The 26895-nt window shown below is 39.4% G+C and overlaps 4 protein-coding genes and 1 pseudogene across 4 annotated transcripts; 3 read left to right on the forward strand and 2 right to left on the reverse strand.

The window, feature by feature from the left end:
• Nucleotides 1-690: 690 nt before the first annotated feature.
• Nucleotides 691-1441, reverse strand: LOC119733724 (annotated as a pseudogene).
• Nucleotides 1442-6658: 5217 nt separating this feature from the next.
• On the forward strand, nt 6659-8019 carry LOC119734118. Its single transcript, XM_038207476.1, has 2 exons — nt 6659-7208; nt 7350-8019. The coding sequence occupies exons 1-2, from the start codon at nt 6747-6749 to the stop codon at nt 7905-7907; spliced, it is 1020 nt and encodes a 339-aa protein (XP_038063404.1). The 5' UTR covers nt 6659-6746; the 3' UTR covers nt 7908-8019.
• Nucleotides 8020-14164: 6145 nt separating this feature from the next.
• Nucleotides 14165-15440, reverse strand: LOC119733725. The gene is made up of 3 exons (XM_038207106.1): nt 15144-15440; nt 14975-15007; nt 14165-14834 (listed from the first exon to the last, which is right to left on the reverse strand). Exons 1-3 carry the CDS (start codon nt 15438-15440, stop codon nt 14277-14279), a joined length of 888 nt encoding a protein of 295 aa, XP_038063034.1. The 3' UTR covers nt 14165-14276.
• Nucleotides 15441-16842: 1402 nt separating this feature from the next.
• Nucleotides 16843-25372, forward strand: LOC119733726. The gene is made up of 7 exons (XM_038207107.1): nt 16843-16848; nt 23204-23419; nt 23707-23912; nt 24240-24449; nt 24568-24813; nt 24978-25054; nt 25185-25372. The coding sequence occupies exons 1-7, from the start codon at nt 16843-16845 to the stop codon at nt 25370-25372; spliced, it is 1149 nt and encodes a 382-aa protein (XP_038063035.1).
• A 150-nt stretch (nt 25373-25522) lies between these two features.
• Nucleotides 25523-26279, forward strand: LOC119733727. The gene is made up of 2 exons (XM_038207108.1): nt 25523-25864; nt 26055-26279. The coding sequence occupies exons 1-2, from the start codon at nt 25727-25729 to the stop codon at nt 26277-26279; spliced, it is 363 nt and encodes a 120-aa protein (XP_038063036.1). The 5' UTR covers nt 25523-25726.
• Nucleotides 26280-26895: the final 616 nt, after the last annotated feature.

A 26895-nucleotide genomic window follows, 5' to 3' on the forward strand; every position in this document is an offset into this window, starting at 1 on the left:
TACAGAATGTCCTCATTTTGTCTCATATTGTAAACACATTTTTAGCACAGTGCAAATTCTCAGCTGCATTAGGCCAAGCAGTCTGCTGGATCGTCCCTGACATGTTAACAATATCATGCTTAAAAAAGATGCCATTTCAATTACTTGATTAATTTAAAAGCAGCAGTCCCCTAGTGTTCAAGAAACATATTATAAAACTGATCGGCGAAAATATCACGATGTGCCTTACAAGAGAAATTAAGGAGGCCTCTTTATACATATATATCATTTTTAAGTGATTACAGTGGAGTAGTCACAGTGGTCGCTAATAGCCGATTTAGAAATCTGTTTCAAAGCGAAACTGTCATTGATTATTATCAAATTTCATTGGACATACAGGTGTAGGCAATAGGAATATTTCTGCAATGAATATTTTTCAAGGGAAGGCACAGCACAGATATTGAAAAGGTTTCAAGTAGAATTTCTAAACATTAACTCTAGATTATTTTAGAAACTTTGTGCAATGTTTAGCAATACATGTACTGAACCTTCTGTAGCTATACATGTATGCTCTCACTTCCCAAAAATATGTTGCCGGCTTAGTGTTTTCAGCGTTGCCTGGATCCATTTCAACATATCAGGAACATTGAGATCCCCAAGCTCTGATGATGGATAGCTAGGGAAAGCAAAGGACTGTCTACCTGGATGGTGTTAAAATATTTTGCCATCAAGCATTTCCATTGCTAGTGCAATAACATCCTTCTTGTTATCTGGCATTGCATGCTTCCCGGATTGTTTCTTAACTGATGTCTGCTCATCAAGTCCACAAAGAATCTCATTTATTACCTGGGCAGCGTGACTAACCCTATCTACACTTTTGGCACTGATTTTTTCCTCTTAGAGCTTTGCATTGTGTCTTGAAAACTCTATTATGATGTTCCATCTCACGATCAACTTCGATGTTACCATTGACTTTCCCTGTTTTGTTGACAAACCGATTCCAGACAAGGGAATGTGACAGCTGTGGTGAGAAAAAGCAATGAACCTGTGCCAGAAGCCTCAGAACGTGGAAGCTGTACTTGTGTTTTCCAGCAGCTTTGAAATGGAGGAGGAAGTATTTGTATATTCTCATTAGCCGTTCACCGTCCCCAAGTCTCCTGGCATCACTGAAATTCAAGGCAAGGAGTCCCATACTTGCCGCAGAACGCGCATAATTGAACACGTCATCCTGATCAGTGTTTTTATCAGATGAGGTACTTAACTGGGTTGTATGTGCACCATGTTTTGCTGTGATGTGCTTTCGCAGACCACTCTTCGATTTGTAGATCTTTGTGCAATGTTTACACTTGAACTGAGGAGCCTGTGAGCTTAGTTCATCGTTGGAAGGGATAACATACTTGTCCGCCTGTGAGCTTAGTTCATCGTTGGAAGGGATAACATACTTGTCCAAAATGTCAGTCATAGTTTGCATGACATAAACATTTCTGTCATGATGGACCTGGAAATTGAAAGAGTTCTGTTTAGGCTCATTTGTTGCGTTGTGCATCCCAAAGAAATTCATTGCAGCTGCAATAATCAAAGACTTTGTATAAGTTTCGATCAAGTCGGTGGCCGCATTTATATTTTTCATGGGATCTTTTGTCACATTTCTTGCTTCTAAGAAGTTTCTAGCATTGTACAGAGTTCCCTTTTCTCCACTTGATGATGAATCAAAAAGGTTCTTCCAGATAACCTACAGGAAAGAGAACATGGAAATTCTATAAAAAGGCAATCAATTAAATATTTTATAGCAACATCAAAATAGAAGATTGTCATCCTTGCACATCTTGGAAAATTCACCATTTGAGAGTAAGATGCAAATTTGAACTTTTTTGAAATCTTACCCCATGCTTTAACAAAATTGGATTTAAAATTAGCTTTTGCATTTAGCCCAACATGAGTAGATACTGATACATGCTTAAATTTATTTGTAGGTGAGAGTTATATCAATCTCATTAAAACTCTTAAAAGTTACTAAAGTGCTGAAAGTTTTAAAAGTCCATAGGTCATCTTGATTGGAATCAAGTGTACAATCAATTTGGCTGTTAATTTTAACCCAAGCTTCGCCTTATCCTTAGTACTAAAACAGAGATGTGAACACTTGCATTTTTTAACTTCTGTCGGTTGTCATCGTTCATTCATATGCAGGGGGAACAAAGAATAAATGAATGTGGTATTGGTGTGAATGGGAAAGAAAGGCTGATAATGGGGATGGTGAGGGGGAACAAGTAGATAAGAAAAGCGGTAAAATTGAATATGATGTTAGTTTAAATGGGGGGTGGGCTGTTCATAAATTGAGGGGAGGGAACAGGTGAATAAGGATGAGGGTGACAATGAAAGTGGAGCTAACCAGGCCTATAGTTGGTTCGTGGTCCTGTGCAATGATAACTTCTTATTTTTGTTGGTGGGGGGGGGGGGGCCTGGGAAAAATGTTTATATAATGTGAAAACAATCATGCCAAAAAGTAAACAATGCAAAGGAAATTTGTATAATTCCGTGATTACTGACCTCCAAGAAATTTGCATGTGCATGAAAATCTGCGATGACAGGCATGAGTCCCTCAAAGCGTGAGCTTGGTGAACTTGAATTCTGCTGCTGTTCTTGACAATTGCTTTCAGTTTCACAGGTTAGTAGATCTCCAGCACTAATGACTTGACTTACATTGTCAGTCCCATGCCCTGGAACGTACTTGTGCATATAATGCATGGTCTTGAGAATGCCTTCAACTGTATTTTCATTCTACATGATGACGCCAAGATTTACCTAAGGAAAAATACAATTCGAACATTTTGGTCTTAAAAAGAATCCCAAGGAATCAGCCATAGTACATGGCACTATCCCCAAAAAAGAAGAAAGGTTGTTCAAGGAATATCACCTTTTCAGATCATTGTGCTTTCTGTTCCATAAACATTTAATACACATAGGCCCCACTGCATGGATGGATAGGTGTCATGAGTTTGTAATCTAATGTTATTTGTTAATTGGTCCATCCTAAGATTACATTTTCAAATCAACAAATTTATGCTAAATGAAATATAACTTATAAAGATTGGCTAATTGATTGATCAAGATTTGTCTAATAGGTCCACAAGTGAGAACATCATAATATTTGATGTATATTAAATTAATTATCGAAATTATGATCCAATTACCACTTCTGACTTTTGTTTCGCCTCCGACGAGTACTGGTGGTGTATGTTGTGAGGCAACTCCTGCTTTATCCATTCAAGGGCGGGAAGGTGATCTCCGATGATATGGCCAATAAGAGCAGCCCAGTTCTTCTTCAAGATGCTGTTGTCGAAAGTGGATGGAAGAAAGGTTGATAGCTCAGTGTCACAAATATGACTTAGTGGTTCACGGTTGGGCAGAGATGTTGTGACACGGTTTTTAACAGCCATAACATTAACCATGTGATAATCAAATCCATGACGCTGTCTGGGAAATGTCTAGTACGTACTGTCATATCAACATTGTCCATGACAAGCTGGAACATGGAAGGTTCTTCCAAAGTTTTGTCAACTGTGCCAGCTGATGTGCCATCGTGTATGCTTGAGTCTGTTGCCATGGCTGCTGATGAATCATCACTTATGCCTGCTGTAACGCCTAGAGATGAGTCTTGACTTTCCTTTGCCCTCTGGACACCTCCTGCCCATTCTGCAGCCACCTTCAAGAAGTGTTAACCCTGTAATTAACTGATGTGAGTTCATTTCCTGAGATCTACAGTTGAAAAGTATAGAGGCTGCAGTCATGATGGCTGGTGTAAGTGAATCTACAGTCTTTAATTTATTTCTAGATATGTGTGAACTTGTTGCTGATGATTGAAGGACATGAAGAAGAGTTGGAGCACACTCTTCCATTTCCTGATGTTGAATTGTGAAGTTGAATTTGGATAGTCCTTCGACGGAAGAGTCCCTGAAACTTGACTTGCTTGCTGGATCACATATTCTTGCACTTTCCTCACTTATCAAGTTGTTAATTTGATCTGTTGTACCCTTTAGTTGCATGACTTGTCTAATTAAGTGTCCTTTGTCATCATCTACTATGGCTCGAATTACAGGAATCCATTTCGATTTGATTTTCTGCCTTTCAGTGATGCCATCCTGATGAATCAAAACCTGTACAAAAAATGAAAAGTTCATCATCATGAAATGTCATGCCTTAAATTTTTGAGCAGCAGTTTACTTAGTTACAACAATAGTGGGAAATTTACATAATACTATAAATAAAAAATCAACAACAAAGCATTTTTTGTGCCAAGCCATGTAGCCTATTAAACAACACTGAACAATCCCAACAAGGTTGTAAATTTTCTGGCATGACACAAGTTGGTATGGGGGGAATTTTAATGCTGCACATTAGTAAATCTCCAAGGTCAATTCAAGAGCCTATGAGAGGAACTGTTATCAAATTCTTTACCAATGGCTTTCAATTTCTACAGATGTTATCAATTGATTGAAAAACTCACAACATGTTCATTATTGAAGGTAAGGTAAATGTCAATGTACAAAACTGCTTAGTACAAATACTAAAAACAAAGTATAGGTATTATTTAAACAAGCAGAAATCCATGTATCCTAGTAATTCAAATGAAATTACTCTGTGTTCAGATCAAATGAAACACTGTAGTAAAAAATACCACAATTTACCTCAATTGTAGTTGTGGAAGATCCATTGCTGTCAAAGAGAAGCACTGAGTTTGCTTTTCTTGCTGAAGATACAGGGGTCTGTTGATTTTCTTGAAGAACTCGTTTTCTCTGAGGCTGCAATATTAGATAGGAAATCGATTAGCATTTGATGAGCAAAAACAAACATCTGAAGACTGATTTAAACAACTGCTAGATTTCTAGAATTCTATTTCAAGATGCAACAGTCATACATGTAAGATGCACACTTTATTTAAAGTTTTGGAAGATATCATTGTGCAAATGTTTAGACTACAATTTAAAAATGGATCTTGAAACTTTAAGTAATCACAATGTTCAGATATTGAAGGTTTTTAGGTGGTCTCTCTCTCTATCTCTCTCCCCCTCTCTGCAGCACTTTGTATTTTCTTATGGAGGATGGTATTACTGAGAGAGTTGGAGCTTACTGTGTTTGTTTCATTTAAAACTTTTACTGCATTTCGCACTTGATTTGTAAGAAATTTCTGATGAACTAATATATGAAGGAAGGAAATAGCTAGTCTATACTTTCATTATGAGCTTTGCTGGTATATTTTATTTTGTTTGTACATTGAGAGTAACTTCCAATTCCCATTTACCATTCCATGTAAATCAGTCCTTGTTTTCAAACTGATAAGAAAGGTTTAAATACTGAATGAGCTCCATAGGGCTGTTCAGTTTCTCAAGACACCCCATAGTAGTGGAGGTAGTCTTCTTAACACAATTTGACCTTGGGCCTAGAAATAGGTAAAGGTCACATAAATATGTAAATATGGAAATATGTAGATATAAATATGAATGAATGGGGTTCTGAAATTCCGGGCACAGTTTGACCTAATGAATGGATGGGATGAATAGGGAATAGGTGTGGGTATAAGGAACCGGGTACAGTTTGACCTATTCTATGGGAAAGATTGCATAAGGTATGGAAAAATATTACAATTTTAGGAGAATATGTATCTATATGTAATTGCAACTGAGTGGTGCAATGTGAAAGTACAGCTGGTCGGATCTTTAATCCCCCCAACAATAGACGGGAAGTGGTGTTGTTGTATAACTGTCCATGTGGTCGGTGGACTATGGATTGGTGGTTAATCCGATCGATTGCGCACGAGCCTAGTGGGCTGTCGGCACGTTATGTGGGGATTAATACCGGACAATGGGCTGTAAATGGCGCGCGAATTGGAGGACAGTGTACTACCGATCTCCGAAGTGAATTTCTTGCGACGGCACAATCCTTATAAAGTTAGGGAATTTTAGAATAAAAAAAATCATCGTTCTGAAACAACATCAACATGTCTAACAGAAAGCGAAAACGGTCGGAAACACCTCCACTAGTTGAATTAGCTGAAACAAGCAATCGTTTTTCTCGATTAAATTATCTGGCTTCTGAGATAACGGAGAAACAATTGAGCAAACTGGCGTCTAATCTTTTAAAAGAAAACGATCACGTAGCTACACGATTTGGAGGTCGACCGTGGGAAGAGCTTGTTTCCTTTCTCGGTTTGTCGGCTGCAGATATTTATAAACACCGTCAAGAGAATATGTTTAACGACTGGGCTCAAATTTTTTATTCTTTTATTCAGTGGAAGCATCGTTACTATAAAAATGCCACGATCGAAAAAATAATAATAGGGTGTCAACAGTGTAATATTACTCATAGCGCGTACGACTTTTTGTACCCAAAGTAAAGGTATTTGAAGGGAAAAATATCGTATTTTCGTTTGAACCACCCACGGCGTAGTCAGCTGTGCGTGGAAAGTGCGGTGATTGCACAACATCTTTTCAATGGAAGAAATGGAAGAAATAATCCATTTTTATTGATCTGACATGATCCTATATGCCGTCATTATCTATTTTTTAGGGATGTCGTCACAATCTATTTTTAACCTCTGCGTTTCACAAGATTGCGCAATACCTTCTCCTAAAAGGGTATAAAAGCGCGTGGAACGGAGAAAGAATATCTTACTTGGCGTACAGCACTAAAAGAGGTTGAAGGGGATAAATAGAACGCTCACGGTCATCCGATAACATCAACGTATACACAACCTGAAAGAAAAAGACAAGATGGCTGCACCGAAGAATTTCTACACTCCACCTACCTCATCATCATCTTCGTCGTTACAGTACGACGCTGCTGGTAGCCGAAACGAAGTACGCGAGTATTACCCTTCCCACGCACAAGCACAGCCCAAGGGGTTAGCCGGTACCGACCCCAAACGACTTGAGCGACTAGAGCAGCGTATGATGACCCGTGCTGAAGATGGAAGTGCACCGTACCCGAATGCCGCCCCAAACAAGAGCCGTCGCGCAGAGATGAACCCATCCGCCAGGTTCGAGCTTACGGGAGTCCGCCACACCGTGGTAGAACCTTTCCAGGGACAAATTTACATTAAGATTCGGGAGTTCGTTCAAAAGAAAGATAGAGACTTCTGGAGCAGTCCACGAGGCATCAACCTGAGGGTGAACGAATGGAAGAAACTCGTGGAATTGATGCCCGCCATCACCGAAGCTGTTGAAGAACTGGAGGTGAGCATAAATCATAGTCGTTCTTCCGGATTGTTTACCTCCGTTCATCACACATGCAGTTGGCTTCCATTCCAAATACATTACGTTAAATGTTAATGAACTTTTTTTTTTCAATTTTTTTTTTTTTTTTTTAAAATTAAGAATCAAGGAAGCAAGAAGATGAAACGTGACGGCGATGCTCAGAGTGATGAGGCTACGCCGGATCCGGAAGATGGCTTTCCATGGGGGTATACGGGTGACGCTGTACCATACACCAAGCCCAGCGGGACACCGGAGGAGCAGAAGGAACGCGAGGCCTGTAAAGACCTTGCATTTAACATAATTCAGTCGATATTCGTTCCTTGCATTCTCAAGAAAGTAGATGAAATGTGTAGCGAGCAATGTTATGGATGTAATCTACCAATAGCCGAAGACTTCACCCAGAAAAATCACGAATGTTTGATGTTGGACGTGTCTGATAAGGTAGAGAGGTACTTTGATAAAGCGGTAGATGACATTTTGGAAACAGGTTTAGGAAAGTGCAGATCGGAGTGGAATACAACCGCTAAAGAGAACAAACGCATTGTCTCACAGTATTCGACTATTCACGCCAGAAATCGTCTTTTTACCAAGTATGTCGATATGCATGTCAAAAAGAGGGTCGAAGAACCTGAAAACGGAAGGGCAGTGTTGTATAATATTTGTCACATCGATGGATAGTCCCAACAACATGTTGGATTCAACCGAATTATTAATGTATATTTACCTGATGTCTCTTTGCTGACTCGATTTTTTATTTTTTGCTTCGTTTGTTTGTTTGTTTGTTTGTTTGTTTTTTAAATTGTTTATTTAACTATCATAAAGTTGTGTGTATGTGTGTAAAGATTTCATCCGTAACAAAACCAAAAAGTTAAAATTTGATATATTAATTTAATTGTGTGAAAAGTGTTAGAAAAAAAAGAAAAAAACTTTGTAAAAAAAAAACTTTGTAAAAAAAAAAAAACTTTGAAAAAAAAAACAACAACTTTGTAAAAAAAAAAAAAACTTTGGAAAAAAAAAAAAAAAAAAAAAAAAAAAAAAGGATTGTATTTAATAAATAAAAATGTGACATGTATTTTATTCTTGCACGTTTGGTTTGAAAATAAAATGAAGGAAAGAAAATATATTAATTTGTGTATGTGTGATTAATGCCTTGTAATGATAGAATAAAATAAGGGGTTATAACGGGATAGGGTCATAGTTAGTTTGGGATTGAACGAGTCAACATCATGGGGGAAAGCAAAGCACGGGTGGATTACTTAAAAACGTTGTATTACGATATTGAAAATGAAACGGGATTGAGTAGCGTGGAAAAACTTTATAAAAGAGCTAAAGCCGAGAGAGTGTTTCAGTTGTCTCGTAAACAAATAAAAGAGTTTTTACAAACCCAGGATGCGTATACTTTACATAAACAAATTAAACGAACGTTTCCAAGGAATCGCGTTCTCGCTATAGCTATTGATGAAATATGGCAAATTGACTTATGCGATGTTCAAAAACTATCGAGTTCCAATAAGGGATACAAATATATTCTGACTTGCATCGATGTATTTTCGAAGTTTGCGTGGGCAAAACCTTTGAAAAATAAAAAAAGTAAAACGATACTAGAAGCATTCCGATCTATAATAAATAGTCAAAAGAGGGCGCCTCTCAAAGTACAATCGGATGAGGGGAAGGAATTTTTGAATCAGGACTTTCAACGTTTTCTTAAACAAAATGGTATTGATTTTTTTACGGTAAAAAACGAAACAAAGGCCAGCGTAGTAGAGAGGTTTAACAGAACGCTTAAGACTAAGATGTGGAAATATTTTTCGTATCGCAATACCCTCAAGTATATCGATGTGTTGCAAAAGTTAATGACGTCGTATAATAATTCTACTCATCGGTCAATACGCATGAAACCCAGTGAAGTGACTGAGGAGAATGACGGGCAGGTGTGGAAAGCTTTATATGCTGACGTCAGACGCGCGCGCAAACCAAGGTATAAATTTAACGTGGGAGACAAAGTACGGATCAGTATAGCGGCCAGAGTATTTCGAAAAGGATATTTGCCTAAATGGTCCGAGGAGATATTTACCGTAGCCGAACGCAGAGGGCGACAAGTAAGACCGATATACAAATTAAAAGATTATGCAAATGAACTCATTAGTGGGTTTTTTTACACCGAGGAGATGCAAAAAGTCTCTAAACATGATCATGATACGTACAAAGTGGAAAAAGTAATTCGAAAGAGAATTAAAAATGGTCAAAAGGAATATTTTGTCAAATGGTTTGGATATCCATCCAAATTTAACAGTTGGGTGACAAAACTGTATTAATAAGGATGACGAGGCACTCTCCTCGCAGTAGCTCATTAAATGTAAATCATGACGGTGGAACAATTTTATCTAACGCTTCCAAGCAACGCTTCTCTCTCTGTGTATCCTAATAATATACTATCGGATTTCACGACCAGGCTGTTTAACCCGATTCAATTACACGGTACATGGGAAGTTGGTCTTAGCGAAATACAGTACCCTCACTGTTATTTTAACATTACGGATAGAAATAATTCGGTGACTTACTCTGAGGATGGTAGAATTACCCGACACTTAAAAATACCTCACGGCTTTTACAGTACCGTGCAGGAAGTTCTTGATACCATCAGTGGAAATTTTATTGAAACAGCAAGATCAAGTATAGGTTTATCTATAGATAAAAAATCTAGAAAAGTTTCAGTTAGATTAAGGACCGGAGCATTCATATTGTTTAACGGCGATTTGTACAAATTACTTGGATTACCACGCAAGTCGTGTTTTGAAAGCATTGTGGGGACTCTACCATCCGATGTTTACTTGGGAGTGTACGGCCTTTACGTGTACAGCGACGTTGTAGAACCACAATATGTAGGCGATGCCAATGTCCCCCTGATGAAGATAATCCCACTCAAGACAGGTAGTAAAACTGCGGGGGAAATGATTTCGACGTCGTACAGCATACCCCATTACATTCCAGTTAAAACAAAACATTTTGAAACGATAAATATCAATATAAGAGACGACACCGGGAGAAAGTTTGCATTTGAACGAGGAAAGGTGGTCGTGAAGTTACATTTTCGCCAGGTTCGCCCGTCCTTATTTCAGTAAACATGACGGCGTACGAACAGTATTACAAATCTCAAGCTGGAGGTGGACAATATTTCAAAGGAGCGCAGGTGCAGAGGGGGTATGGCCTAGGCGGAATTCTGTCGGGGCTATTTCGATCGGCTCTTCCAGTCATTACCAAGGGGGCCAAGACTATTGGAAAACAAGCCCTACAGACGGGTCTGCAAATGGCGAGCAATGCCCTCAATGGTCACACTACCGGCACCCCGAAAAAAAACCCACCAGGCAGAGTAAGCAAGAAACCTATAAAGAGGAAAGGCCGTGGCCGACCTGCCACTTCATCCAGTAGAAAGCGTCCGAAGAGGACACTTGACATATTCGATTCCTAATCATCATCATCATCATCATCATCATCATGGCGTTCGTTCATAAGAATTCTTCAGAGTGCACAAAATCCGAGCTTGATCTGTTCTCGGTACCTACCACACAGACCAGCGTCACCAAGGGACAGTGGGTACAATATCAACCATTGACAAACATCGTGGACTCGGGCCCCATTGAATTTTTAATCAATGGTTCCAGCGAGACTTACTTGGATTTAGCGCAAACAATGCTCCACGTCCAAGCTAAAATCGTTGACGGTAATGGGGCCGCTTTAGCCCCCGATGTACCAGTCGCACCTATTAACCTAACAATGCAGTCGCTCTTCTCTGAAGTGGACGTGTCCTTAAATGACCGAGTTATCACACCCTCTACCAACACATATCCGTACAGGGCCATGCTGGAAACGCTCTTGAGTTATGGGCCCGCGGCCAAAAACTCACATCTGACGTCGGGGCTTTTTTACAAAGACACCGCGGGAAAAATGGATGTATCGGATCCGACGATCGACGATGCTGCCAATCGAAATGAAGGATTAAAACAGAGGTTTTCGCACGTAAAAGGAAGCAAGATGATTGATTTAATAGGACCCATACACGCAGATATATTTTTTCAAGATAGACTTTTGTTAAACGGCGTTAACATGAAAATAAAATTACATCGGAGTAAGGATGCTTTTTGTTTAATGTCTTCGACACAGGGGGCCGATTACAAAGTGCACATAGTAAATTCTACCCTGTACATACGGCGAGTTAATGTCAACCCCATGATAGCGCTAGCCCATGCAAAAACGCTGGAACAGGCAACGGCAAAGTATCCGTTACGCCGTGTGGAAGTCAAAACCTTTTCCATTCCTCAGGGTAACCAATCGTTTACGAGGGAGAGAATGTTCCTTGGCCAAACTCCCACGCGCATTGTTATCGGATGTGTAAATAATATGGCTTTCAATGGGGATTACGTTAAGAATCCGTATAATTTTCAACATTTTAATTTAAACTTTTTAGCTCTATACATTGACGGGGAGCAATTACCATGGAAACCACTCAAACCTAAATTTGTCGGACCTGATAGTAATTTTCTCATGGCTTATCAGACATTATTTTCGGGTATAAATAACCTTCACCAGAACTCGGGGAACGACATTTCCAGATCTGATTATTCAAAAGGGTACACGCTGTTTGCATTTGACTTAACTCCCGACCTTTGTACGGGCGGACATTTTAATCTGTTACGAAGCGGTAACGTGCGCTTGGAGATAGCCTTCAGGGATCCCCTAGCTAGTACCGTAAATGTAATTGTGTATGCGGAGTACGATTCACTTCTGGAAATTGACAAATCCCGTAATATATTGATTGATTATTCGTCATGAATACAAAACAATTACTACGTGTTCTAAAGACCGATAAAATAACGCACCAACAGTGCGGCGGGGTTTTTCCAGTAGATAAATTACCGGGAAAAGTTACAAGCTTTCCTCAAGTGTACATCGTGAATACGGACAAGAGTACTCAACCCGGAAGTCATTGGATCGCCGTTTATTTTGACGGAGATAAAAAAGCAGAACTGTTTGATTCTTATGGTAATTCTCCGCATATGTACAATAAATGTTTAATGCGTTTTATAAAAAAGAATTCTGTTGAGTTCATGTATAACGACATTTGTCTTCAATCTCTCAACACTACGGTATGCGGACAATATTGCTTGTTTTATGCATTACATCGTTGTAGGAACGTAGAAATGAAGACCATTTTAAGAATGTTTACGAGGGATACTCATTTTAACGACACATTCGTACATCACTTTGTAGAATCCCGTTACAATATTTCTATTCCCGTTTCCGACGTTGATTTTATCGTAAATCAAATTGTAAAAAGTTTTAAAAATGTGCCGTAGTTTTTTGGTTTTTATTAGTATGACTTTTATTTTGTATTAAAGTGTGAGCGTTTGGTGTGAAAGTAATAATAAAAATAACATTTAAAAAAAAAATACACAAAAAGACAAAACAAAACAAAAAATAAATGAATTAGTTAGCCATAAAACTGTATTAACTTCTTTTATTCATGCAATGTATAAAAAACCACTAATGAGTTCATTTGCATAATCTTTTAATTTGTATATCGGTCTTACTTGTCGCCCTCTGCGTTCGGCTACGGTAAATATTTCCTCGGACCATTTAGGCAAATATCCTTTTCGAAATACTCTGGCCGCTATACTAATCCGTACTTTGTCTCCCACGTTAAATTTATACCTTGGTTTGCGCGCGCGTCTGACGTCAGCATATAAAGCTTTCCACACCTGCCCGTCATTCTCCTCAGTCACTTCACTGGGTTTCATGCGTATTGACCGATGAGTAGAATTATTATACGACGTCATTAACTTTTGCAACACATCGATATACTTGAGGGTATTGCGATACGAAAAATATTTCCACATCTTAGTCTTGAGCGTTCTGTTAAATCTCTCTACCACGCTGGCCTTTGTTTCGTTTTTTTACCGTAAAAAAATCAATACCATTTTCTTTAAGAAAACGTTGAAAGTCCTGATTCAAAAATTCCTTCCCCTCATCCGATTGTACTTTGAGAGGCGCCCTCTTTTGACTATTTATTATAGATCGGAATGCTTCTAGTATCGTTTTACTTTTTTTATTTTTCAAAGGTTTTGCCCACGCAAACTTCGAAAATACATCGATGCAAGTCAGAATATATTTGTATCCCTTATTGGAACTCGATAGTTTTTGAACATCGCATAAGTCAATTTGCCATATTTCATCAATAGCTATAGCGAGAACGCGATTCCTTGGAAACGTTCGTTTAATTTGTTTATGTAAAGTATACGCATCCTGGGTTTGTAAAAACTCTTTTATTTGTTTACGAGACAACTGAAACACTCTCTCGGCTTTAGCTCTTTTATAAAGTTTTTCCACGCTACTCAATCCCGTTTCATTTTCAATATCGTAATACAACGTTTTTAAGTAATCCACCCGTGCTTTGCTTTCCCCCATGATGTTGACTCGTTCAATCCCAAACTAACTATGACCCTATCCCGTTATAACCCCTTATTTTATTCTATCATTACAAGGCATTAATCACACATACACAAATTAATATATTTTCTGTCCTTATTTTATTTTCAAACCAAACGTGCAAGAATAAAATACATGTCACATTTTTATTTATTAAATACAATCCTTTTTTTTTTTTTTTTTTTTTTTTTTTCAAAAGTTTTTTTTTTTTACAAAGTTGTTGTTTTTTTTTTCAAAGTTTTTTTTTTTACAAAGTTTTTTTTACAAAGTTGGTTTTTTTTTTTTTTTTTTTTTTTCAAAGTTTTTTTTTACAAAGTTTTTTTCTTTTTTTTCTAACACTTTTCACACAATTAAATTAATATATCAAATTTTAACTTTTTGGTTTTGTTACGGATGAAATCTTTACACACATACACACAACTTTATGATAGTTAAATAAACAATTTAAAAAACAAACAAACAAACAAACAAACAAACGAAGCAAAAAATAAAAAATCGAGTCAGCAAAGAGACATCAGGTAAATATACATTAATAATTCGGTTGAATCCAACATGTTGTTGGGACTATCCATCGATGTGACAAATATTATACAACACTGCCCTTCCGTTTTCAGGTTCTTCGACCCTCTTTTTGACATGCATATCGACATACTTGGTAAAAAGACGATTTCTGGCGTGAATAGTCGAATACTGTGAGACAATGCGTTTGTTCTCTTTAGCGGTTGTATTCCACTCCGATCTGCACTTTCCTAAACCTGTTTCCAAAATGTCATCTACCGCTTTATCAAAGTACCTCTCTACCTTATCAGACACGTCCAACATCAAACATTCGTGATTTTTCTGGGTGAAGTCTTCGGCTATTGGTAGATTACATCCATAACATTGCTCGCTACACATTTCATCTACTTTCTTGAGAATGCAAGGAACGAATATCGACTGAATTATGTTAAATGCAAGGTCTTTACAGGCCTCGCGTTCCTTCTGCTCCTCCGGTGTCCCGCTGGGCTTGGTGTATGGTACAGCGTCACCCGTATACCCCCATGGAAAGCCATCTTCCGGATCCGGCGTAGCCTCATCACTCTGAGCATCGCCGTCACGTTTCATCTTCTTGCTTCCTTGATTCTTAATTTAAAAAAAAAAAAAAAAAATTGAAAAAAAAAAGTTCATTAACATTTAACGTAATGTATTTGGAATGGAAGCCAACTGCATGTGTGATGAACGGAGGTAAACAATCCGGAAGAACGACTATGATTTATGCTCACCTCCAGTTCTTCAACAGCTTCGGTGATGGCGGGCTGATATCAATTCCACGAGTTTCTTCCATTCGTTCACCCTCAGGTTGATGCCTCGTGGACTGCTCCAGAAGTCTCTATCTTTCTTTTGAACGAACTCCCGAATCTTAATGTAAATTTGTCCCTGGAAAGGTTCTACCACGGCGTGGCGGACTCCCGTAAGCTCGAACCTGGCGGATGGGTTCATCTCTGCGCGACGGCTCTTGTTTGGGGCGGCATTCGGGTACGGTGCACTTCCATCTTCAGCACGGGTCATCATACGCTGCTCTAGTCGCTCAAGTCGTTTGGGGTCGGTACCGGCTAACCCCTTGGGCTGTGCTTGTGCGTGGGAAGGGTAATACTCGCGTACTTCGTTTCGGCTACCAGCAGCGTCGTACTGTAACGACGAAGATGATGATGAGGTAGGTGGAGTGTAGAAATTCTTCGGTGCAGCCATCTTGTCTTTTTCTTTCAGGTTGTGTATACGTTGATGTTGTCGGATGACCGTGAGCGCTCTATTTATCCCCTTCAACCTCTTTTAGTGCTGTACGCCAAGTAAGATATTCTTTCTCCGTTCCACGCGCTTTTATACCCTTTTAGGAGAAGGTATTGCGCAATCTTGTGAAACGCAGAGGTTAAAAATAGATTGTGACGACATCCCTAAAAAATAGATAATGACGGCATATAGGATCATGTCAGATCAATAAAAATGGATTATTTCTTCCATTTCTTCCATTGAAAAGATGTTGTGCAATCACCGCACTTTCCACGCACAGCTGACTACGCCGTGGGTGGTTCAAACGAAAATACGATATTTTTCCCTTCAAATACCTTTACTTAGGGTACAAAAAGTCGTACGCGCTATGAGTAATATTACACTGTTGACACCCTATTATTATTTTTTCGATCGTGGCATTTTTATAGTAACGATGCTTCCACTGAATAAAAGAATAAAAAATTTGAGCCCAGTCGTTAAACATATTCTCTTGACGGTGTTTATAAATATCTGCAGCCGACAAACCGAGAAAGGAAACAAGCTCTTCCCACGGTCGACCTCCAAATCGTGTAGCTACGTGATCGTTTTCTTTTAAAAGATTAGACGCCAGTTTGCTCAATTGTTTCTCCGTTATCTCAGAAGCCAGATAATTTAATCGAGAAAAACGATTGCTTGTTTCAGCTAATTCAACTAGTGGAGGTGTTTCCGACCGTTTTCGCTTTCTGTTAGACATGTTGATGTTGTTTCAGAACGATGATTTTTTTTATTCTAAAATTCCCTAACTTTATAAGGATTGTGCCGTCGCAAGAAATTCACTTCGGAGATCGGTAGTACACTGTCCTCCAATTCGCGCACCATTTACAGCCCATTGTCCGGTATTAATCCCCACATAACGTGCCGACAGCCCACTAGGCTCGTGCGCAATCGATCGGATTAACCACCAATCCATAGTCCACCGACCACATGGACAGTTATACAACAACACCACTTCCCGTCTATTGTTGGGGGGATTAAAGATCCGACCAGCTGTACTTTCACATTGCACCACTCAGTTGCAATTACATATAGATACATATTCTCCTAAAATTGTAATATTTTTCCATACATATATGCAATCTTTCCCATAGAATAGGTCAAACTGTACCCGGTTCCTTATACCCACACCTATTCCCTATTCATCCCATCCATTCATTAGGTCAAACTGTGCCCGGAATTTCAGAACCCCATTAATTCATATTTATATCTACATATTTCCATATTTACATATTTATATGACCTTTACCTATTTCTAGGCCCAAGGTCAAATTGTGTTAAGAAGACTACCTCCACTACTCCCCATGAATTTTACGACTAAGTACACAGCATGGAGGTAGGAACAGCCCTGACAGTGACACCATGTGGTTGCACAGGATTTTTTTTCTAAAAAGGCACTACTTTGGAGTATGTAGGTGATGAATGATAATTTAATTAGTAGCACTGATAATTTTAACATTGCAATGCTACCTTACTCAATTTTCAACCAGTAATGACACTGTGTCATTCTAACAAATTTCTGCTTAGACTCAATTGAATTGAAGTTGGAGCTCCTCATTTTTATTTATTCATCAAATACACATGTCATTATGGCATGGTGAATATCAATTTAAAAATCAAAGGAGATAATATATTCTTACCTTTGACAACGGTGTACCGGGACTTGCTTGTGCTGCCCTTTTTTGTGACAGCTTCCCCGTGGTGAGGAAACAGGAGTGATGAGTGGAGTGATCGAAGGAGTTGAAGGCAGGTATTTTTCTTTCGTAGCCACGTAACTTCGTCGAATGTCTTCTCTTGCATTTTCAATGGCTCTGGTTTTCATTATTTGTCTTTGACAGTGATTGCATACATATTTATATTTCAGTTCCTCCGTGTCCATATTCGTGATGTTTACAATTTCTTTGATCAAAACACTCCTTGACATTGTGGTTGCAGACGAAATATTTAGCCCGACATGATGTTTGCAAGTTACCATTATCTTGCCACAAATGAGACACCAGCGCGCTGGCGAAGCCATGATGTTACAACCACCACTCGGTGCACTCGGTATGTTTAACACATGTGCTGTATATTTTTGACCTTAAAATATCATGAAAACAATAACAATACTCGTCTTCGCGCCCGCTTGCGTGCGCGTGCAGCTAGCACGATTATATAATCGACTACATACATACATATGTAGCTTGTTGCTTACGTTGCGCATATAAATATACTAGTACATCGACGATCATGAATAATTCATACCACTTTCCAACTTGATCGTTCATTGGCTCCCCCGGAAAGTCGGGGGAAAAACTATGAAATACACAAGCCCCGCGTAGACCGGGAGCCGGGGGGGGGGGGGGGGTCAGCCTAGGTGGAAAGTTAGGACGTCTGCCGGGCACACTGTGGTGGGTATGGTCAGGAGGGCCACAAGAAAGGGGCCACAAAATTGAGCTAGATCAGCTGGTGAGTTAACCCTATGAAACCTACCGGAAAATGTTGGGCCTAGTCCCAGGTATCATGAATGGCCACTGCCAGACATTTTCAGTGGTGGAAGGTGCCCGCCAGACATGACAAACCTGTATAGGAGGGGGCGTGGCCATAACCCACTCCCATTCCTTTTCGCTGATACAGTTGCAACGCCACGATATGGAAAATGTAAATCCCGTTTTTATAAGTGCTTTAATGCTTGAAGAAAATAAAAAGGTAACTTACGAGTAATTTAAGATCAGACTAATTAACTTAAGAGCGATGCCAATAGCATGGAGGGGGCGGGGCCACCCCCCTTTCCGAGCATATTTTCGTTTATATCATCGCAACGCATTCTATTAATCCTGTCAAGTTTTCCTGGCATGTTTGCCGATGCATTTTGGCTATTTTGTACCCATTTCTAAAAAAAACAAAACACAATGTTCTCATCAAATGTCTATTTCCCAAAACAAATAGGCTATTGACCAGGATAGCAGTACATGTACATTAGATTACACGTGCTGGAGTCGGAGCTTATAGAAAAGGGTACGGATAGTAAACACTTTAAAACTTACAAGAACGGGTTTTTTTGCACATTTTCCCCTGTTCAGTTATGCTTTAAAATACATTTGGGCACAAGGTAAAACATTCTTACGTTATAACACTTGTTATTTTACCCTTTTGTGGGCGTGGCCTTAATATGTAAATCGGGGTGTGATTAAGAGCACTCTGATTCAAACGAGGTCAATTTGTAATTTTGCTGACAAATGACAGTGGTACTGGTACCGGTATGTATATAAAGAAACACGTGCCATGGGGGACACACGGGCATGTAGGGATGGATGGAGAAACATATGAGAGAGATAAAGAGTAAGGAGGGGGAGATACATAGGGAATTATGCTTTGGTGAGAATGGAGGGGAGGGGGTTGGGAAGGAGGGGGCACAGGAGGAAAAAAATACCCAATTTTTAAGTCTCCTTTGATCCCACTTCTTGCCACTCTCTTTGACCCCAGCCTGATATCTCTCTCAACCCCCACCCCATTCCGTTTATCCTCGCCCAAACAAATCTCTTTTGTTCGTTGCCGGTCATTTCTTCTCCATACTATGTTCACCTGTGGATCTCTCATCAACTCCAATAATCCCTCTTTTGTGTGCTGGCCCCATACATTATTCTTGTAAATGCCATTTTGAGTTTTAATAATATTGTATTTTTAAACGCTGTGTACTCACACGAATGTAATACACCTGCCACTTTTATACGTCCCTTCTTCCTTTCTGTTCGCTTCGGTTCCGAAATATTTAACTAAATACATGTAGCGTTTTCCTCGTCGGGTCGAATTTCTAATGACTTACCATTGCCCCTACTTTCTCCCTTTGCTCCCGGGTGCGTTCAAATGCACCTTTCTTGTTCTGTAGTGATGGGGACAAACACTTGTTGCTAGGATGTATTTGTAGGGACAGAAAACTGAGAGGACAGCAGGAAGTCGACAGATCTCATTCCTAAAATTTGCATAAAAATTTTAAAAGAAACTTTCCCATAACGTGGTGACGTACCGCCCAAAGTGTGTATTTACGTGCAATCGTCGAAATTGTCCCTCTTTTGTTATTACTTTTACTTTTTAAGAAGACATCCCATTTGTTTTGTATTTGTTAAACCCAATAATGTTCAACGTCCCCTATTGAATGCAGAAACAAACAAGTTTGTCTAGTTGGAATCTGATGTACGGTACCAGCAGGCAGGGACGGCGGAATGCTTTTCAAACGGGGGGGGGGGGGGGGGAGCAACACCAAAAAGGGGCAACTGCTCAGAAAATGGGGCACCTTCAGTCGGTGTGAAAGTGAGAGCTCTTCGGCCTCCGCAATGGCCGATCTGAAACTCATTTTTTTTTTGCAGAAAAATGTGGTCCCCCAATAAGTGGGTCCACAAAATTTCGGCACGTTGGGTTCAGGGCCCGCTTAAGGCCCCGGAATAAAATGGATTCTATATGCTCTGTGGTGAGATCTGAGGCAATTTCTGAACACTGTAACCAATTTGTTTTTAGGAAAAGATGGTGTACGTAGTGGCTGCCTTTTTTATGACATCACTAAAAATACAATTGGGTTCGTTACTGTATTTTATTATCACTTCAAATACAATTGTGGGGGAGGCATGGGCCCATTGCCCCTCATCCTCTTGGATCCGCCCTTGGTCCTTCGGCACACGGCACATTATACGTCCTCCGCTCCTGCCAGTAACCTCTGTGGGTCCCCCCCCCCCCATGAATTTGACTAAAGGTATGTAGAGAGACCAATTTTTTTTATCGTGAGAGGGGCACTGTTGCTTTTGATGGCCAGCTCAGTGACTGCTTTATTTGCTACAGTGCGATTATGCTTAAACGTGTGCGTTGGAGGGGCAGTTTTGTTGTTCATATCGATGGGGTACATTTATAACCACGAAAGGGGCACTTTTGATGACCTGGAAAAATCCGAGTGTCTCTCCCCCCCCCCCCCACCCCACCCCGGTTCCGTGGCCCCTGCTGGCACTGCACCAAAACTATTGAAACGATGGAATTTACCCTTCATCAACGTTTTCATATACATTATAAACGCTGTACATGTAGGCCTACAGAGTATAGTATCACAGTTATTTACCACAGAAAATACGTGCCTATTTCAAAACATAAGACCAGTTTATTTTGTTGACTTATATAAAATGATTAAAAATGAAAGTAACAATGCACAATAATCATTATTCAACAATGCTGACTCTGTGCTTTGCCTGCAAAATCATACATTTTCCTCGTTTCATCCAGAATGCAATTATTCACACCCTGATTTAAATATTTAGGCCACGCCCACAGAAGAGTGAAAATAACATGTACTACCATGTATGAATATATTAACCAGTGTCAAAGTGTCTGTCAAAGCATACAAAAACAAGGGAAATGGAATGGGAAAAAACCCGTTTTGTAAGTTTTCATTATCTGTACCCTTTTTATACTATAAGGTCCGACCCAGCACATGTAATGTACAATGTACTGTACATATTGAACATAACCTACTTCATTTGGCAATGACATTTGATGGAACAGTGTGCTTTATTTTGTTAGAAATGGATACAAAATAGCCAAAAGGCATCGGCAAACATGCCAGGAAAATTTGACAGAATTAACAGAATGCGTTGCGATGATATAAGCGAAAATATGCTTGGAGGGGTGGTAGCCCCGCCCCCTCCAAGCTATTCGCACCGCTCTTAAGTTAATTAGTCAGATCTTAAATTACTCGTAAGTTATATTTTTGTATTCTACAAGAGTCAGGGGACTTATAGAAACTGGTTTTACATTTTTCTATATCGATGCGTTGCTACTCTATCGGCGAAAAGGAATGGGAGGGGGTTATGGCCACGCACTTTGCACTTTGTTGCAGATGTCAGCATTCAAGAATGTATGCGGTGCTTTAGGTCCTCCTTTCCAGGTGTGAACATCAGCCCAAAATGCATTTGCTGGAGGACCATGCAACACAACAGCTTGCTATGTACAAAGTAGGGTTTGGTTTTCTTAACGAACAGGGAGGGGAACTTGTGCATACCGAGTTCAACCGGGCAGGACGAGTTGTTCAAGGAATGCGAGATCCACTTCAGAAGTTGCTCAGCATCATGCACGGCTGTTCCGCTCCCATAGGCCGTGCGTAAAAAAGTCCCTGTGATGTGATTGTTCAATATAATTGCGCTTTGCACAAACATTACTCCAGTAACGCGCGTGACGTCACGCACCAACATGGCGACTCACGCGCAGCCGCTGAAAACAAACGACGAAAAATTACATTCCGTGTCAATTTTACACATTGAAACCTTTTAATGAATCGTTTTTTTGGCAGGCTGAACTTGAAACAACAAAAGTTCTTTCATCTTTTGATGCTTTTGAGTACTTTTTGAGAGGGAAAGTTCTAATAAGCGAACTTTCAACCCGTTACCTTCGTGAAAATTGAAATGAATTCGGAAAAAACAGTTGAAATTTGATGTTGTTTTGAAAACCCATTTTCTTACAGTTCTACATTTTAGTAAAATATAAAAACTCAGTTACATCCAGAGTAAGACCCACTTTGTAAATTTATTGAATAAGATTCAGCGGGCAATGACGCTATTTTTTTTAAAGGGCGAATGTTTTCCCCCAATTTCACGATCTCTCGCCTTGTTTCTGTGTGGCGACTATGCGAAAACCATGTACACATACATTGCGCGCGAAATTTAAACACGTAAAAGCAATACAAATACATGTACACATACATGTACACACCACAGTTACTTCGCGTTGCTTCACACGCATGAACGGGGTCAACACAAAACAGGATGGATATCATGGCAATATTTTCTTCGTAAAGTTAAGCTTTTATTTATTGTGTTATCATAAATTACTGTTCACAATATCTACTATGTGGAAGGCTAAATATGTACAGAGCTTGGAGTTTCGATCACCACAGAGAGGTTATTTCTAAACTGTGTAGAGTATGTGGAGGTAGAACTGCATCAGCCAGGCAACTGACAATTTCAAAACGAGGACCAACTTTGTGCAAGGACAACAGGAAGGAGATATTTGCTGTCTTTCAGATAAGCACATGGACTGATGTACCAGATCAACACCCAAATTCCCTCTGTGAAAACTGTTCTAGGAAAGTAAGGCACTACCAGGCACAAACTCAGGAATACAATAATAGCAGAGTAGCTGAAATAGTTTGGGCAAAACATCCTAGACTAGGCAGTTGTGCTGTATGTGAACGATTTGAACGATCACTCCAAGGAGGAAGACCCAAAAAATCTAAACGAGTTGTTGGAAAACAATCATCATCCCTACTCGGTGATCTACCATTCTCTGCTGTATCTATCAACATTTTCTCTGGCATTATTGACAGTGTCACAGAGACTGAACCATACATTGAGATACTTGGCAGACATGAGGAACATTCCCTTTTTACATGCCCCATCTGCCTTTGTTTATTGCCATCCCCATGCCTAGAGTCTCCTTGTGAACACAATTTTTGTGTACAGTGCCTCACCAAGTACTTTCAGTTTCGCAAACAGTCAGATGTACCATGTCCTGTATGCAAGAAACAAATTGATTTCCAACAGGTAGCCCGCAGTTCTAGAATCCTAAATGTACAGCTAAACAACTTACATTTAGTGTGTACCCAGTGCAACAAAATAGGAAAGTCTGAAAAAATACTTCACCATACATGTGAAAATCCTGCAACTCCTCTACCAAAGGTGACAATTGTCAAGTCAACTAATTTTGTAGATGGCCAAGAGTCCTTATCAGAGTCCTTATCAGTGGCAAACGCAGCCAAAATCTTGAGAGAGGAGGCCCTTAAACACGAAAGGGGTCAACCGATACCCTACGAAATAGAACGTGCAACTGATAGATGGACGTGGCTAAAGCTACAACAGCTCAACAAAGAGGCAACTTTGAACACAGGAGGACGGGTAAGATTAAATGAAACCAGAATGTGGTGGATATTTACATACTTAAAAAATTGTTGCAATTTCAGTAACTACAAATATATTAGTCTGTTAATTAATTAACAAGCATGTTAATTAAAAGATTGACTAGAGAATAATTTAATAGATCAATTATTTAATAAATATTTCTGTAAAGCTTTTCAATAAATGTCAATTGTCTAAACAAAATAGAAATTGCAAGTTGCATGAATGAAATAAATATAATTGAAAATTGCAGTAGTGATTTTTTTTTGGTTGCTTTTTTCCATCAGCCTGCACATATTCAACAGGTATCCAGAAGTAAACGAGAACAAGAATGTGATGCACCATGTCCTAACGCAAAGATATTGAAAACAAGTGACCCCCAAGAAAGCCAAAAGACCTCAACTCCCACCCCCAAGAAACAGCAAGCCAACAGAGCCCTGGCTATGATGAGGGACTGCCACCTCGCATGGGACCAGGTCAGGAAAATTCGAAGGTAGGTATTGTAGTTTGTTCCATCCATCTGTAATATAGAAAGTACATTTCACACAATTAGTCATGTGAACAGCACAATACACGTGTACTCACATGTTTCGAAACAAATAAAATGTATACTGTAACTGATCCAAGTGTTGATTTAAGTGATAGTGCATGAGACTATTTAAATATTAAGTTTTCAATTCTAAAAGGTGACATGTACATGAACATACATTTTTTTTTGGGGGGGGGCAATACAACTACATGTACATGTACATGTATATTGTACATTTGTAAATTTATCCTTTTCAACTTTTTCCTTCAAATGTTTTTTTTTCTGTGACAGGTATGTTGGATCGACTATACCATCAGAAAGATCAATGAGAAATCAGCAGAAGGAGCTACTAAAGGACTACCTAGAGGGTGAGATGGTGGAGTTGATGTTCCCCAGTACTAAAGCTGATGCGACTCAGGGCTTTGAAATGCGGATGGTACCCTACGCCAGCATTAATGATCTTGGCAAGATGGTGTTTGATTATCTTGACAGACTGGATGAGTGAGTATCCAAATAAAAAAACTGTACATCTATCTGAGTACAAATGAGGTACAACTTATAAGTACATGTATGAACAACGATTGTTTTCACTCTGTTTTATATACATGTACTTTAACAGGTGTGGCTCCCTGACCTGGCACAACGGTGTGATTCCTGCTAGTGAAATTTTGGTCAAAATAGGGGGCGATAAAGGGGGTTCGTCTTTCAAGATGGAATATCAAATAGTCAATGTACAGAATCCAAACAGCCTTCAAAATACGGTAGTGTTTGCATGCTATGAGGGGAATGACTCAACCCAGAATTTGAAAAGAACACTACCAAAAATCGCCAGCCAGATCAACAAACTGACTGAACAACAATGGAGGTAAGTTCACTTTTTCACTTTATCACTTGTTCTGATTTCTTTTTATAAGCTTGACTGGTGGATATTTGTGGTGTGTTGTTGATGTAAATTCGACCTGATTTTATCAGACATTATGAATATGGCATCATGCAAATTCATTTTTGGCTTTCCATTATTTTTTCTAGAGGGCACACCATCCGTCTATTCTGCTTCGGTGACTATGAGCTCTTAACAAAGCTATATGGCATCCATGGAGCAAATGGTAATGCATGAATGTGTACATTGTACATGATTTTTTTTTGCAAAGAATGTTCTTTGTTTTTCATTCAATGTATGCAATGGCATTTTAAGTATCAGCCCTTTTCAAAATATGAACTTGTTCTTGTTCAAAGCTCGGCACTGTTGCCTCTACTGCTTGGCCAGCAAGGACGCCATGCAGAAGCCCATTGGAGGCAGGGGTCCATCACCGAAGCGGACACTCCAGTCCTTATGCCACAACTACAGCCTTTTTGTAGAAGATGGCTGTAGGAAAACCAGGGCAAGGATGTGTCCTTCAGCGTCATTGACTCCCCCATGCTGAACATCGACATTGACCATGTACGTGTAAGCTTAAGTAATCTGTATCACTCTCTTAAGTATGTATGTACATGTGCATGTCACTGCAAAGCAATCTGCACACTTATATCAACATGTCAATTAGAGCATACATTTGTTTTACCTTTATATACAACAGGTTATTTTGCCGAGCCTGCACATCTCTCTCGGGGTGTTTAAGAAGTTGTTTGATCGGTACGAGCTGGAATGCCACAACCTTGACACCAAATTGTTCAAGCTGCGAATTGAGGGTGCTGATGACAATGATGACGAGTACAATTTTGACCAGGCCGTAACAGCTGAGGTCAACAGACAGAGAGATGTTCAAACCCAACTTGAGATGAAGAGGGAGCAGCTTGAGCAGATAGAGGATGACCTTCCTCTCCATCAGCTGCAAGGTCAAACAACACGTGCAAACAATGCATTCAGAGAGATTGTCCACAGAGCTGGTCAACTTCGAGCTGAGATTAATGACTTGGTGAGATATAATCCAAATATGGTTTGTGTGATGTTTACACATGTAGTTATACACACACTTGTTGGTTTTCAAGAATGCACATGTATGCAAAAGCAATGTGTTCACATCTGTACAGGTAGTTCCATTATTGCATTATCTGCAGACTTTGAACACATGTTGTCTTATAAAATTCACCTCTCTTTTTTTACAGGAACAACAATCCCAAAATGTGCAACTCCCTTTCGGCACTGGACCAATAGCCAGCAGCCTTGATAGTGCTCTTGTCAAACACAACGTTTGCCGACAAGCCTATCATGGCAAAGCCTTCGTGGGAAATCACGTTCATAAGTGTTGTCAGGTGAGCACTGACTTCAGTGGTTTGTCAGTACAATGCATAATTAACTACCTTTGGCAATACAAAGAAAAGAATTTGTAGTTTCTGGTTTTTTTTGTTTTTGTTTTGGCTTTCAGGTCCATGTCATCAAAGATTTCACATCTGTGCCCCTGGAAGTTATTGCCAGCACAAAATCTGATGACATTCCCATTGCGGCATTTGAAAGGTTGAGCCGGGAAGCAGCCAATATCTGTAACAAATTTGAGGAAGTTTTTCTCAAGTTTGCTGATATTCATCATGGAATTAACCATTCAAATCCAATCACACCTGAAGACAATCAGAAAATTGGTGCGTATTTTTTGCATTTTTGCATTCTTTTAGTAGCATTTTGTTTGCACGTGGTCTGTGACCTTGCAGCTGATGGAGTAAAAGGTGCCTTCTCTTCTTCATAAGTTGGGTCTGTAGGTCTTGCTGTCTGTTGACCTCACCTGTTACAGCCTGGTCAAAGCTGTATTCATCAAAACATCGGGGAAAACACCTGTTAAAAAAAAAAAAAAAATAACACCAAAAAGAATTTTCATTTTTTGTGAGTTGTACCTCATGTGAACTAAAAATATGGCTTTATTATTTGGATACTTACTAATCCAATCTGTCAAGAAAAAATAATTTCTTGTCATGTATTGACTTTTGAGCATTAAGTAGACTTTTTCTTTTATTC

Source organism: Patiria miniata, unplaced genomic scaffold (genome assembly GCF_015706575.1).
Source record: "Patiria miniata isolate m_02_andy unplaced genomic scaffold, ASM1570657v1 HiC_scaffold_26, whole genome shotgun sequence".
NCBI lineage: Eukaryota > Metazoa > Echinodermata > Asteroidea > Valvatida > Asterinidae > Patiria > Patiria miniata.

Coding starts and splice junctions, on each gene's coding strand:
- LOC119734118 (XM_038207476.1), top strand. CDS start 6,747: ATGGCTGCACCGAAGAATTTCTACACTCCACCTACCTCATCATCATCT. Junction 7,209..7,349: donor AAGCTGTTGAAGAACTGGAG/GTGAGCATAAAT, acceptor TTTAAAATTAAG/AATCAAGGAAGCAAGAAGAT.
- LOC119733725 (XM_038207106.1), bottom strand. CDS start 15,440: ATGGCTGCACCGAAGAATTTCTACACTCCACCTACCTCATCATCATCT. Junction 15,008..15,143: donor CGGGAGTCCGCCACGCCGTG/GTAGAACCTTTC, acceptor AATTGATATCAG/CCCGCCATCACCGAAGCTGT. Junction 14,835..14,974: donor AAGCTGTTGAAGAACTGGAG/GTGAGCATAAAT, acceptor TTTTAAATTAAG/AATCAAGGAAGCAAGAAGAT.
- LOC119733727 (XM_038207108.1), top strand. CDS start 25,727: ATGAAGAGGGAGCAGCTTGAGCAGATAGAGGATGACCTTCCTCTCCAT. Junction 25,865..26,054: donor GAGCTGAGATTAATGACTTG/GTGAGATATAAT, acceptor CTTTTTTTACAG/GAACAACAATCCCAAAATGT.
- LOC119733726 (XM_038207107.1), top strand. Junction 23,913..24,239: donor CAGGTCAGGAAAATTCGAAG/GTAGGTATTGTA, acceptor TTTCTGTGACAG/GTATGTTGGATCGACTATAC. Junction 25,055..25,184: donor TGGCATCCATGGAGCAAATG/GTAATGCATGAA, acceptor TCTTGTTCAAAG/CTCGGCACTGTTGCCTCTAC.